This window comes from Elephas maximus, chromosome 6 (genome assembly GCF_024166365.1).
Source record: "Elephas maximus indicus isolate mEleMax1 chromosome 6, mEleMax1 primary haplotype, whole genome shotgun sequence".
In the NCBI taxonomy this organism is placed as follows: domain Eukaryota; kingdom Metazoa; phylum Chordata; class Mammalia; order Proboscidea; family Elephantidae; genus Elephas; species Elephas maximus.
In genome coordinates, this window is record NC_064824.1 from 114,769,502 (window position 1) to 114,784,635 (window position 15,134).

General features: G+C 46.4%; 1 protein-coding gene across 1 annotated transcript in view; it reads right to left on the minus strand.

Annotated features, from left to right (window-relative positions):
• MARCHF4 (membrane associated ring-CH-type finger 4) overlaps window positions 1-15,134 on the minus strand; it is a 105,928-nt gene that overhangs the window by 10,166 nt on the left and 80,628 nt on the right. Inside the window, exons 2-3 of the mRNA XM_049888996.1 lie at window positions 14,737-14,892; window positions 9,897-10,089 (exon numbers count right to left, since the gene is read on the minus strand). Coding sequence (XP_049744953.1) covers window positions 9,897-10,089; window positions 14,737-14,892 — 349 coding nt within the window. The remainder of the gene's footprint in view (window positions 1-9,896; window positions 10,090-14,736; window positions 14,893-15,134) is intronic.

Here is a 15,134-nt window from a genome sequence, read left to right on the forward strand (position 1 = left end):
ATGGGCATTATAATAACAACTACATCAAAGGGTTGTGGTGAGTAAATAAGATAATGCACATAAAGTACTTTTCTCAGTGCCTGATACATAATAATAAATGTTAGTTGTTATTTTATTACCATTATTATTAATTATCTTATGCCTTTATATTAAAGGAGTTATTATAAAGTTACAAGAGTAGTTTATTTGAGCAAACACACCAAAGCTTTTATATCCAAAGAGTTTTGTCTTTTTTTTAATCATTATTCCTTGAGAATTTGGCTTTTTCTTCTGTCAGGTTATCCTAGCTCAGAATGTTTCTAGAACTTTCTCATTGGGCTAGATTGGCCTTCTGTGATAGAGATGGCTACCTGTCCACCAAAATTTCACACTCCGCTTCCTGAGTATAGAGTTGTCACCAGGAAGGAATTACATCTTCCAGCCGTTTTCACACAAGTGGGGCCAGGTGACTGGTATTAAATGTGAGTATGAGTTAAGCCAGGGTTTAAGAAATGGGTATTGAAGAAAATATGTGTGCTGGTGGGGAGGAGCATGCTCTTTTTCATCTTCTTCTAAGTAGAAGCAGAAGACTCAAAAGCCCAATGGGATTGTGGAGTCACAAGATGGAAGGAGCTTGGATGCCTGAATCTGTGTGTGAAGCAGACCTCCCACTGATCAGGAACATCTATTGGGTTAAACCACCGAAATTCAGGGGCTTAATTTTTTTTACAGCAGTTGAGGTTACCTTAACTAACATACCTTCCATGCTTGATTAGGAGCCTCCCAAGAAAAGCAGTTTATGATTTGATGACTGTTTCATGTGGTCCCCAAAATGTATTAGCTGTCTTGAACATCCACCTTATTAGCTTGGGGCTATCAATGAACAGATATACCACGGCTGAATCTGTTCTGAAGACTAGGCAGCAGGTTCTAAAGTCAGTTCCCAAGAGGTGTTTACTATTTGGAGACATCTGGAATATATCAATGGCTTCCCAAGGGGTCTCCTTTGAATAGGATAGTGATCACTTGGCGTGTCTGCTTCTAAATTAGTCATATCAATCCCCCCAAGCAACCAGCTGCTCAGCTGTGGAGGGAGGTGGCCATGCACTAGAAATCACTGAGAGGTAAGGAAGGGGTGGTTGGGATGTGAAGTTCAGAAAGCTGGGTAAGCCACATGCAGATAATGGAACGCTGACTAGGGATCTTGCCGAATTTACGTGGTTGATGCTTACTGTGTCTGTAGTTTGGCCTGGCCAGGCAGGGATGGCAGCACGGCTGGAAATTTCCCACAGCCACAATTGTTAGCCTCTGAGAGTTCTGACATCTTCTTGAAATGGCAGTAACCTGAAAATCCTAGAATGTCAGACTTGGAAGGACCTTGGAGGTTGTCTTAGTTACCTAGTGCTGCTATAACACAAATACCAAAAGTGGGTGGTCTTAAAGAACCTAAATTTATTTTCTCACATTTCAGGAGGCTAGAAGTCCAAATTCAGGGTGTGCCTCTAGGGAGAGGTCCTTCCTTGTCAGAAGCCCCATGGGGTCCTTGGCATTCCTTGGTGTCTGCCTTCCCCTTGTGTGTGCCTCTATGCCTAGTCTGCTCTTTTCATAAACTGAAGTGATTAGGTTTCGGACCCAGCCTACACTGGTATGATCTCATTAACAAACAAACGAAAACCCCCTATTTCCAAACAGGGTCGTATTTACAGGTACAGGGATTAGGATTTTAACACATATTTTGGGGGGAGGGGCACAATTTGATCCATAACCGAGGTTATCAAGTTCAATGTTCTCATTTTATAGATGAGGAAACTGAGGTGCAGAGAAAGGAAATAAGTTGCCCAAGGTCATAGAGGTAGGGTCTTCAGACCTAGATCTTCCCACTCCTAGTCTTTTCTACTGCACCAGGCTATCTCCCCCATATTTTCAAAGTCTCCTAACTTGGGAATTAAAAGGCTTGAAAGGTGGGGTCATTTCAATCTGGAAGAAAGGAGGAGGGAAGAAACCAAGGAATTTTTGTCATATATATTTCTTTTTTGGTAAAGTGAATTAAAATTAAGTATGAAAAAGTAAATTTCTATAATCCTTCTCCCCTACTCCCTACCTCCTCGCTATAAAGCCAGATTCAATCTATCTCAGAGGGCAGAGACCAAAAAAAAAAAAAAAAACCACCAAACCCACTGCCATTGAGTTGATTCTGACTCATAGCAAACCCTGTGGGACAGAGAAGAACTGTAAATCTTTAAGGAAGCAGACTGCCACATGTTTCTCCTGTGCAACAACCAGTGGGTTTGAACCACTGACCTTTCGGTTAGCAGCCAAGCGCTTTAACCACTGCATCACCAGAGCTGTTTTAGGCAGAGACCAGGTATCTCAAAATCACTGGAAAGAACCTCAGCGAACTGTACACACACACACACACACACAGAGAGAGAGAGAGAGAGAGAACTGTGGCTGTAGAGTCAGTCCCGACTCACGGCAACTCCACGCGTACAGAGTAGATGTGTGCTTCATAGGGCTTCCAAGGCTGTGACCTTTCGGAAGCCAGTTGCCAGGTCTGTCTTCAGAAGTGCCTCTGAGTGGGTTCAAACTGCCAACATTTCAATTAGTAGCGGAGCATTTAACCGTTTGCACCACCCAGAGACGATGAACCGTGCACAAAGGAAGCCTGACAAAGTTTGTAGAATTTTGATCTTTACCATATTTTTTATAGTTTTTAAGCTTCGGCGCAATCTCAGAATCATTTCTTTCCTTCCTTCCCCTGGCCCCATTCCACTCACAAGAAGAAAACAAACATGATGAGGATGAGGATGAGGTCCTCATTTTGGCAGGGTTGACCTTTTGATGCCAAATCTCTTGGGTCTGTGAAGTTAAAAAAAAAAAAAGTTTCTTGATGCCAAAGACCTTAATTAATTTGCTCTTGTTAAATGCTAATAACTTGACCCACTGGAGCAGAGACTGCGCCACTTGTTTGCTGGGAGGCTCTGTCAGCTTCTCTGCGGTGGCAGACAGCGTCATTAGAGGTGACGAGGAGGAGGCAGGTGGAACGAGAACATTAGATGTAATCAGATCTTCTCACTGAGGGGACACTGGTAAGGGAACCAAGAACCTTCGAGAAAAGGTGCTGCTCCAAATAACAGCCACTCTCAATTATGTGAGGCTATGAGGTCAGACCATCTAGACTATGACCGGATTCGGAATTCAACAGTTTCGGCAAACCTTTATTGAGTGCCGACTAAAAGGGGAGGATTCCATGGGTAGTACAAACGGTTAATGTGCTCAGTGGCTAACTGAAAGGCTGGTGGTTCAAGTCTACCCAGAAGCACTTCAGAAGACAGGCCTTGTGATGTACTGCAAAAAAAAAAAAAAAAAAAAATCAGCCATTCAAAACCCTACGGTACACAGTTCCACTCTGACACACATGAGGTCACCATGAGTTGGAATCGACTTGATGGCAACTGGTTTTTACTTGGAAATTTACACTGATCGAGTACCTCCTATGCTGGTCATGGATATTTATGAGCGCCTACGCCTTTACATGGTAAAATACAGGGTCACCAAAAAATAGAGAGACCCTCAATGAGATGGACTGGCGTAGGGGCTGCAGCAGTGGCCTCAAACACCAGTGAATGTGAGAATGGCGCAGAACCAGGCAACTTTTTGTTCTGTTATACATAAGGTTGCTACGATTCAGAGCTAACTTGGTGGCAACTAATAACAGGTCCTTTACATACACCATCTTATTCAATCCTCTCAACAACTCTCTGAAGATGGTATTATTATCCCATTACACAGCAGAGGAAACAGAAGCAGAGGGAGGTTATGCAAATTGCTCAAGGTGGAAAGGTTAGTAAGAAACTGAGCAATACGCAACCTCAGACCATTGCGCAGCACCACTGCTGATCACTGAACAAACACCTGCCACAGGCCTGGCAGTTCCAGACCTGATCTGGCTTGACCCTCGAGAAAGCACTTTGGATGAGAGAATCCCACAGAACTCTCCCTTCTGGGTTGTGTGGCTCTGTCTCGCCTATTTTTTCTCATTCACTGTCTCCATCCACCCTTTAAATGTTCCCCAGGCCTCTGTCCTTAGCCACCTACTCTATGAACACTCCTCCTAAGTTATCTCATCAGAACTCATGGCTTCAGCCACCTTATTGTTGACTGCCAAATCTGTTGGAAACCTTTCCATCCACACAGATCCCTGCTCTTCAGGAGCCCCAGTTACCAAAGAAACAAAACCAGTTGCTGCTGAGTCGATTCTGACTCATGGCGACCTCATGTGTGTCCGTAGGGTTTTCAGTGGCTGAGCTTTTTAAAGTAGATTGCCAGGTCTTTCTTCCAAGGTGCCTCTGGGCAAACTCAAACTCTCAACCTTTTGGTTAGCAGCCAAGCGCATTAACTGTTTGCACAAAAGACAGGGGCAACAATGGCTAACCTCTAAAACCTGGATAGAGAACAAGAGCCGTTGGGCTCACTGAATTTCTGATTGTTACTAGCAGTTACCCTATGGGTAGAGGTATTACTGGACCAATTGTCTCTCAAACTGCTTCCTCATCAAAGCTCTGCATTTGCAATTTCACAGAGCAATCAGAGATAAAATAGGCTGTAGAAAGTGCCCTGAAATTGGAGCCAGAGGCACTTGGTCCAATCCTCAGCTCTGCCATTTGCTTAGCCCTATGACCCAAAGCAGAGTTGCTTTAAGCTTTCCTTCTCTTGTTAAATATAGATCATAATAATACCCTGCTTATCTCTCAGGGCTGTTGCACACTGTCTCAGTTCCTCCCTATCCTTTCAAGGATTTGGCGGTTTGTTCTGTCCACAGCAACTTACATTTGGCTTTCACAGTTGCATGAGTTGGTCTAGGCAGTTGGGACTCTAAGCCAAGAGATGGTTTTTCTGTAGAGAGGTAGCTTGTAACACTGAAGGTACAACCCTTTGATATCACCACATTCAGAACCATTGTCCCCAATACTGGAGTCTTTCTGGATCAGACAGACAACCCAGACCTTCCTGGTGATCATTTCAGGCAAAATCCTTTGGTGAGGACTAAAGGCAATTCCCTGAGAGTCATCACTCTGAAATCTTTTTACTGACCACTCATGGTCCTGGAGAATAGCCAGGTAGGCAGAGCCATGGAGGGGGCTGATATGGCTTCACGAGCAGGAAGCAGACCATGTCCCAGACCCTGCATCCTCCTTACTCACTTGAGACCTGCTGAGCTCGTGCTGGCTCCCAGTGGAATTTCTTCTCATGGGTCCCTGCCACCCTCAAGAACTTTCCCTCAGCATATCACTCTGATAGAAAAGGTAAATATACTGTGTACTGAAGCTATACATGTTATCTTCAGATTCTTTATGATCTGTAGTCCTTTAATAGTCTTAGGGAATAGACAAATTGTTCTTAGTATCTGAAAAATAGAGAAAAGCCAAAGGATCATTTTAGCAAATGGATTTATTTCCCCTCCCTCTGTCAGCCTTTTGAACTAATACAGGAATGTGCTCATTTTCTTTCCTCCTGATGATAAACTTTTATCCAGGTACTGAATTGCTCCATCCATCCAAGGAACTTGAGTCTATTTATATAGAGGCATTCTTTCATTCAACATTTTTTTCGACCAACATTTCCTGAGAATGCACACCTCGTCCATCATTCCCTCCACCCCACTCTCTTCCCACTCTCCCACACCATCTTCTTCCACTCCTTCAGGACTTCTGAGAGGGAAGCTTCCCCCTTCCCATGGGAGTAAGCTAATGAGTGCCTCAAAAGTAAGGCAGGTGCCGCCTGTGCTCTCTTGCCTGTGTTTTCCTTCTTCATACAGTATGACTACATGGTGCCTCCTTCTGGCAGGCCAAGTCTCTGTTCCGTGTTCCAGCTTCTCTGCCTCCCATCAGCTGGATAAATTGGCTTGTGTGGTCCAGATGTCCTAGTTCACAGATGGACACAGGAGGCCTGTAGGCAGGGTGGGATTATCCAATATGCAAGGTACATATAGGCTTACTCGTGCTTACTTACTAGTTGGTAGTAAATGATTTCACATGATGTGATGAAGTCCATGTCAAATTGTTTACTACAGATTAGTAAGTAAGTACAAGTAAGCCCGTACGTACCTTGCTTACTGGTTAATCCACCCTGCACAGGAGAGGGGTGAGGGACCCTTCTCCTCTCAGAATGAATTGCACCCTGGGTTGGCATTCTGGCTCTTTTATCCTGGAAATCTGAAGATGGTGGATTGTCACCTATGCTACAATATTGCCCGTGTTGAGGCTAACCCCTGGTTGGTAGATTGTGAATGTCTGGAGGGAACCTGAGGCTTTCTGCATCCCTGAGTACAGTGACTCTTGTAACTTAGAATGACTTTTGCAGGGACTGTGGTAACTATGCAAAGGCGGACCCTGTATCTCCTTGCACCTGAACTATATCATTTGGAGCCCAGAGTCTACCCCTGGACCAGGTTCTGGAGTGCTAGGAGGACTCCCCTTAAAAAGTAAGCTCCTGGCTGAGGCTCCTGTCCCACATTCCTCTAAGTGAATCTGATGCTAAGTATGGTTTCTGCTAGTCCCGAGCCTGACTGTTTAATTGATACCTGTGGTGGGCACTGCAGGTTCTACCTGGATCTCCCTCCAGAGAGCCCCTAAAAAGCTGATACTTTTACACCCACTTGTGCCAGTGCTGTGCATTTTTCTCCTACTGGTCAAAACACTGCAGGGGAGAAATGACTGATATTTTAACTTCACTCTAAAAACCTCCATTATCGCTACTGATTCCAACCACCATGAGAATCTGTGGATGATTCCAGCTACCGCCCTTCACCTCCCACCATCTTCCCTAGATCACGTACTATTCGCATTTCATTTGGCCTGCAGCATTTTCTCCCACAGACAGCCTCTCCTAGAAGAACACTGGCCTAAGCGCCACTCTGCTGCCTGAGTCAGCCTATGACACATCCCTCAGTCTCACAGTTTCATAATCTGAAAAATGGGAAGAATAATCCTAGCCCCCAGGGTATACTCTGAATTTAATTAGCTCCGATTATAATTTTAAAAATGGACTGAAAGATACCAATGATCATGAAGGTGGCATAGGACTGGAAGATATTTTGTTCTGTTATACATAAGATCTCCATCTGTAGAGGCCAACTCAATAGCAGCTAACAACAAAAAATAATAGCAAAGCCTGAGCTCCTTAAATGTGAGACAGTCAAAATATAAATATATCTGAACACTTTTGGTGGCACCAAAGCAGTTAAAGTCCCTATGCATTCCCCTCCCATCCAATGACTGTCTCCAAATGCTCACTGGCTTGTCAGAGCAGAATAGATAGATCATGGTGTGGCTTTGCACCCTGGGAAATTATGTTTTCCTAAAATCAAGGAAGAAAGTGAAGCAATGTGAAAAACTCTCGATATTCAGCCAATTCTGCTTCTCCCAGAAATGGAGGGGCTGGCTGAGTGCCACATGTATATAAAAAGAGAAAAAATTAAAGATAGAAGTAGGCAGATAGAGAGGAGCCAACAAGGAGATAGAGGAGGAGATAGTGACTGCAGCGCTACTCAGAGGGAGCCACTAATGAGCAGGACAAAGCTCCAGGAAGGCGGGGTTGGGGGCATGTTCTGAGTGGCTCAGAGCCACAGCCAGCAGGCCTGTTTGTGAGGGCTCCTGTTAGTGGGCCCAGGTGCACTCTAAGTCACAGGTAGCATCCGGAGGTATCCCATAAGTGACACTGCTGGACTCCTGCCATCTGACGTAAGAGGGCTAATGGAAAGAGCACTGGACTGTGAGTCCAGAGACCTTGCTTCTAGCGCCAATTCTGGCACTAATGAGCTGAATGACCTTGAAGAGATCACTTCCTTTCTCTGGGCCCCAGCTCCCTCACTTGCAAAATGAGGGAGTTATAGTGGTCAATTGCACGGTCTCCTCTATGTCCAATTCTCTCAGTTTTCAAATCTATGAAGCCATGAGTAGTAGAGATGGTATTATTATTCAGGAAATACTCGTGCTCCCCTCACCCACCTTCCACCCTGGGGAGGAGGATGTACTCCCCCAACATACTACCCCGGTGATGTTGACCAATGGACTGTAGGCAAAAGGACAGTGTGCCAGTTCTGAGCAGTAGCTTTGAAAGATCCTGCAGGTTTCCACCAGCCCTCTCGTTCTCCTGTACTCTTGGAGGAAAAGAGCACGCCTTGATAGTCCCTGCTCTTGGCTCCCAGCATGAAGAGGTACTCAGACCAGGCCTGAACCCAACTCACAGCCAGAAGTTAAGCCCAGCCAAGCCCAGCAGAGCCATAGCCATCTTGCAGACCCGTGAATGGGAAATAAATGCTATAGGCACTGCAACTTTGGAGTCTTTTGTTATTGCACCCAATGCTGACTAATACACCACACAACAGGAAAGCATGCCTCATAGAAGGGCACATCAGGGACTGACCTGAAGCCGGCCTGAAGGAGAATGAAGGGCAGCTAGAAGGGCCCCAACAGGAAGGCCCTCCATTGCTTCCCACCTCTGTGTCAGAGCCATAGACCTCCATATGGAGAGACACCTGGATTTTGGCATCAACCACCCAGGCCTCAGCAGGGGTAGGAAGGGAGTTCGGTGAGAGAAAGCAATCAATTAGAATGCCTCAATGTCAAATTCCTCCCCACTCAAGCCCTTTCTCTCACACAGTCCTCCAAACCTGGGCAGTCTGTTTCCTCACTGCCAGGGTGCCATAATTAAAGTGAGCTAGAACAGAGAGGCAACAAGATGGCTTAAACAAATTCACAAGTTCTGGCGTCACTGGTGTCTGGCTGCTGTGATCAGTACACAAGTCTCCAGGCTTCTCTGATTCCCACTACTAAACGACCCCAAAGAAATTCACACCAACATCATCCCAGCCAAACACTACTAATAAATGTTTTTCTGCCAAACAAGGCAATGTAGCACATTTGATATAAGACTCAAACGAATACCCAGAGAAGATAACTGGAACGTTAATGCACCCAGTACTGATGCCTTGGGGGTAACCTGAGAGTTCCAGGTTAAGATGTGTGCCCAGTGCTTAAGCATGTTTCATTTTACTCAGAGAAGACCAGGCCCATTCCCTACCTCCTCAGTTAGTTAGACCAGGCCTTCTGAGTGAACAACCACATCATCTGTGGGAATAAAAAACAAATAAACCCAGGCCTCCTCAAGCCAACCTAACATGGTAGAAGAGGGAAGGAACGTCGATTTGGGGAGTGGGATAAGGAAGAAGCAGGAACAAAAACAGTGGGTTTCCAACTGTTTTCTCAAACCACTTACGCAAAAGCTTACCTGGAACAGATATATATGTAAATAGATAAAAATACAGAAGTTCAGGTGAAGCATTGGTGAGGAGTCAGAGCCTCTCCATGCAGCACCCCATTTCCCACTCCCAAGCTCTGTATGGAACCCCAGGGCTACACTCGGTTTGAAAATCACTACACCAGAGAAATCTTGGGTATTGGGCTAGGCAAAAAAAGGTCAGGGGTCATCACAGCCATTTCTGGGCATTTTGTTCTCAAGAGAATTGACTTAAATGGACAGGCATCTCTTGGCATGGCTTGGCAGCCTTGGAGTAGACAACAGAAAAGTGGCCTTCCATATCCTGTTGCAATAAATAGAATGACCAAGTGACTTTTCTGAAATCTTCTTAGAGGCAAGCCTCCTTACCCTTAACTTCAACTGGGCAAGACAGAATTTGCTTGCTTGGGAGAGGTTTAGCTCTTCCTTTTTTGCCCCACATCTACCCCTCCAATCTAAGCCACTGCCCCCTGAGCTCAGAGGCCTCAAGCCTGGTGCCATTTCTGCTTTGGCCTAGCTCAGCTTCCTATGGGGGCTGGGGCGGGAATCTTGAAGATCTGTCCAGCTCACCAGTGTGTGGCTCCCCACTTTCCATGGAGTCAAGCACCCAGACCCACCTATGCACACCACGTCCATAAAGCCATACATCCCGTAGCAGATCTGGAAGAGGAGGTCTTGGCGCTGCCACTTTGCTGAGGGACTGAAGGTCGACCAGATGAGCCAAGAGATACTGGCGATGAGGAACAGAGAACCCAGGATGGCAGCTGCAATCTGAACCTTCTCAATGACTGTCAGAGAGATGGCCTGCCACTGGGGAGAAAGGAATGGCAGGTTAGCTGTTGCTTGAATGCTCTCAACCTATTTCCACCCCATTCCCATCCCTCTTCCTTCTGCCACTCTAACCTTTCACATCTGGTTTAGGATTCAAACCAGGATTTTCAAGCTTTTAATACAAAGGATATTTTTGCAGGTCTCTGAGTTTTACATTGTGCTTTTGATATGGAGTAAACTTGTATCACACTAATCAGTCAGAAGTCATCGTAGGGAATAGGTCCTGGTCAGGCAGAGCTGGGAAGGAAGACCTTTAGAGTTGATTACGATACAGACAGAGAAATAGGAGGGAGAAAGTAAAAAATACAGAGCTAGTGTGGGTGGTGTTCCAGGGGTCTAGAATATTCTTTTCAAACAAACACTGTCTACTGTCACACTAATACATACTGAGAGGGCACAGGACTTTCTTTCCTTGTTTTTTCCATGACAACACCTGGCATGTTTAATATACATGCTAGAGGTTATCAATTCAGTAGACAAGGAGGAGACACAGGACTTGGGGGAGAGATAAAAAAAATAGTGTATAATTTATAAGAACAATGAGATTTAATTTTTTTTAACATAAAAGCACTGTACAAACAGCAGCATTGATGAATGGGTTGAAGGCTGTAGTGTGGGTGAGTTTCGACTCTGAAATTCTATGATTCCATGGCTGGCCCAGGAAACCCAGGCTTAAATGAACCTGGAGTTAGACTCTAGTTTGGGGTTTATTCATGTACTCACTCAACAAATATGTACTGAGTATTCTCTGTGTGCTGGACACTGTGCTAGATGCTGGAGATAAAACAGTAAGCAAAAACAGACAAAATCCCTACACTAATGGAGTTTACAGCCTGGTAGGAACACAGACAACCAAATAATTACTCATGACTGCAATACATCAGAGGGCAGAAAGGGATACCATGGTGCTGTGAAAGCCTAGAAAGGGGGACTTGACTTCCCAGAGGAAGCGATGCTAGAGCTGAGACCTGAAGGATATATAAGAGTTTACTTGGTGAATAGAGGAGAGAAGGAGGACTCCAGACAGAGAGAACAGCATGTGCAAAGGCCCTGTGTCAGGAGGAAGCATGGAAGAAGACCAGAGTGGGTGGAGCACAGAATGCAAAAGGGAGCTTGGGGTAAGACAACTGGAAAGGTAAGCAGGTAGACCATGAGGAACCTTGTAGAATATGCACAGATTCTGGACTCTGTTCTAAGAGTAAACGTGATGCTATTGAAGAGATTTAAGCAGGAGACTGACAGGATCAAATCTGGGAAGGTGGAGAGAAGGACAACCTCCTGATTGGAAGAGTTTGCCTAATACCCTGGAAAGAACACCCCCAAAGGAAGGCATTCCAACATAATTTCTGAGGAAAGGCAGATTATTGTCTTCCATCGGCCAGCACTGGGGCCCTCACTATGCGCTCAGTGGCTAGGATGGACACACTGATTCCAGTTCTAGTAGGGACCGATGAGGGACCCTGAGGAATTATAACTGTGCAAAACATTTCAATTGCTAGTCTCGATAAAGAACATCAGCCTTTACATTTAATTATACAGATAGCATCCCATTACAGGTAATTGGGCCTTTAAATTTTCCACTGCTTCCCCCAGCCTAGGGTTACACAGAAAGAAGGAATTTTCCAGATGATGGCCTGGTCATACAGACTTCCCGTGTGTACATCAGATGAGTTTTCTGGGATACGCCTCACTGTCTGTAATGAGGGATCCTGACTGAGATTTTTGGTTCTACTATTGAGGCACCAATAACTCTCGCCTCCTCCAAGGTCTCAAAAATTCTAAAAAGAGTTGCCCAGAAAGGCCCCCTTAATCCCCAAGCCACCTGTGGAACCTAAATGGTGGTCCTGACCACAATAGGAAGCATCTGAAGAAGGAAGGAGAGAGTATGCTATGGGCAAGGCTATCTTCCTATCTGCCCCATGTGAGGCTCCACAGGGGTGAGGGAAGAACTGTATGGAGAAGGCAGAGAGCAAGAGAGCTCTGAAATCTCAAAGGAAGGTTGGGAAGGGGAAGGGGCCCCAGAGGCACTGGGTTCTGCTACCACCAGGCACCCAGAGCTTCATTCCAAGAGAGATTCCTATCCCAGTAGAAAGACCAGGAGTGTCAGACTTCTCTGTCCTGTGTGAACTGTTTTGCAGTGCCCCAGAGGGAGAATAAAGACGGACAAATGGGAAAGAGCACAAAGAGGAGATGTTTCATCCCCTGCAACAAGAAGGAGCACTGAGCCAGGGGTCAAGTGACTTGATTCTAGAGAGCTCTGTCCGTAGTGTGTCATGTGTTGTCCCTCAGCAGCTGAACAGCCTTCTGTCTCACACTTGGCTGGGCCTCAGGAGCCCAGGATACACAATTGGGACAGTTTGGATGACAGCCACACAATACTGCTTCTAGTCCAAACCACTTCCTTCTTCTGGTGCTATCTGGAGAAGTGAAATGGTGTTTCCTGAGCACACACTTGTGCACTTCAAGGAGTAACAGAAGCAGAGGGAGTCCCCAGTGTCTAGAAATTCACAGTTAAAGACATGGTGGTAGCTTAAGAATAAACTTACACGTCAATATTGACACTCCTGCTGCTTGCTTACCATACTTAAACAAAACTCACTGCTGTCAAGTTGATTCTGACTCACAGGAACCCTACAGGAAGGAATAACTGTCCCATAGGATTTCCAAGCAGCAGCTGGTGTATTCAAACTGCTGACCTTTTGGTTCGCAGCCTGAGCTCTTAACCACTGTGCCACCGGGCTCCACCATACTTATGAGAATATCCTTTTTTTGGCACCCAGGAGAAAGTTATTCCTAAATGGTTTTTCATTTTATAAGACAAGGGCAGATATGTTCTTTCTTGGGGGTACTTTGGAGTGGGCTTGTGAGTTGGGGATCTGACCTTTTCCAGAGGCTTGAATCAGCTGAAAAGGAAGGGGGGAACAAGGCAGCCAGACCTCTGCTCACGCCCCAGAAGACGTGGACTCAGCTGTCTCAGAACACTGCTATTTTAAGACACTTCAAGATGCTGAAATGAAGGATAAAGATGGAAGCAGAGGATGGCGGAGGCACCTCTTATCTTGACCCCTTGTTAGAGGCGGATTACCGAATAAGCAAGGTATGCACGGACTTAATTGTGCTTGCTTACTAATCTGCAGTGCTCAGTTTCACCTGTTTTTCACCACTTCAAAGACATGGTGAAACTCCTGTGAAATTGTGCCCTACTGATTAGTAAGTAAACACAATTAAATCCATGCACACCTTGCTTACTGGTTAATCTGGCCCTGCCCTTGATACACCATCTACATGGCTAAGGTGTCTGGGACTTTTAATGCCACCTTCCAGAAATACACATCTGCCTGGCCATGGCTTGCCGAGAACCAGGGTGGCCAACTCAGACCCCACTCCTGGTACACACACACACTTATACACTTGTTCCTGGAGTGCCCCTCAGAGAGCTCCAAAGGGTCTGAAATAAAATGGCCTGGACGCTGCGGCTCCAGGTGTGTGCAGTTGCCCCTCCCCACAAAGATCCCACCCCCAGCACCAAGTCACCCTGTTCTCCTGGGCTTTTCTCTCTTTCACAGAGGACGCGAGAAACAACTGTGCCAGCAGCTGAAGTTTCTATCCTCGCCTGTGCACTAGCTAATTGATCTTGAAGCCACTTAATTGGCTGATCTTGCATATGTGGAGGTATTTTCAGAAGCAAATCGCTTTATACGTGTGTGGGGTGTGTGTGTGCGCACGCACATGCACCTTGCAGGGAAGGCTGTGTTGTTTGGGGGGATTTACGAGAGTGGCATCAGGCTGCCACCTTCTCTGCAGATGATGAGTGTGTCAGGACGGGGGTGGGGGCAGAGGGAGCCCTAAATTTTGGCAGATCCAGCTGTCTGAATTCGCGTGGCAGACTCCCACGCCCAGCCCAGCTCACCCTGCCTTTGCCTCTCACAGCAGTCTATCACATTCTCTCTTTTCCTCTCTAACAGCCTGTTCTGTCTTTCTCCGCCTCTCTCTCCTGTCTCTCCTCCATCGTTCTGTCCTGTCCCACTCAAAGTGTGGTCTACAGACAGCGGTATGAGCATCACCACAGCGTCTTAGGAAGAATCTCGGGTCCCACGCCAGACCTACTGAGTCATGATCTGTACTTTGACAAGATGCCAGGTGAGTTAAGTGCACATTAAAGTTTGAGAAACGTTGTTGAGTATCCTCCTTATTCCTTCTCTTCCAGCCCTTCCTTCATCTCTATCCTTTTCATCCCTCTCATTCTCTTTTTTCCTATCCCTGCTCTTTTCTGCCCTCTGGTCCTTCCTTCATATTATCCACTAGCTCATTTATTCCCTCTCTCCATCTGACTTTCTGTCACTTTGTAGGCATTTCTTTTCCTCTATCCACATTTCTTTGTCTCTGTAGGGCATGTTTCTCACTTTGCCCCACCCTTCTCCTCTTGCCAAGGCCTAAGAGAACATGAAAAGTTCCTTCATCCCCTTCCCTGTGCACACACCACCCGAGTGCTTGCCGGCCTGAGCCCATCTCCTTCCTTTTCTCCACGCTGCTCAGAATCTAAGGTAAATGATTCTCCAACTGGAAAGCAGGCCATGTGGGAAGGCCCAGCCCCTGTGCCCCCATCTGGGCAGCTCCAGGTTGTACCTGCAGAGGGTTCTTTGTGCTTATGGCGATGACATGGTACTTGTAGTAGCACAGCTCACAGCTCCAGCAGCCCCGCTCGCTGATCCACTTGATGAGGCAGGGCTGGTGAGTGCACTTCACTGACCCATCACAGCGGCACGGGCTCAGCAGCTCCCCCTGCAGGGAGAGAGCAGAGGGCAGTGAGGCCAGGGGCCCACAGGCTATGCGTGGGAAGGCAGCTGGAGCCCTGTCGGCCAGACCACACCACCCACAACCAGGTCCTATCCACAACTAGGCCACGAGCTTTGCCAAGAGAACACCAGCCCCGTAGGAGAAGACCTGGGTCCCAATGCCCCCACCATCTGAATCAAGCAACTTCACTCAGCTCAACAAATGGTTCTAAACTCTCAGCTCCTACT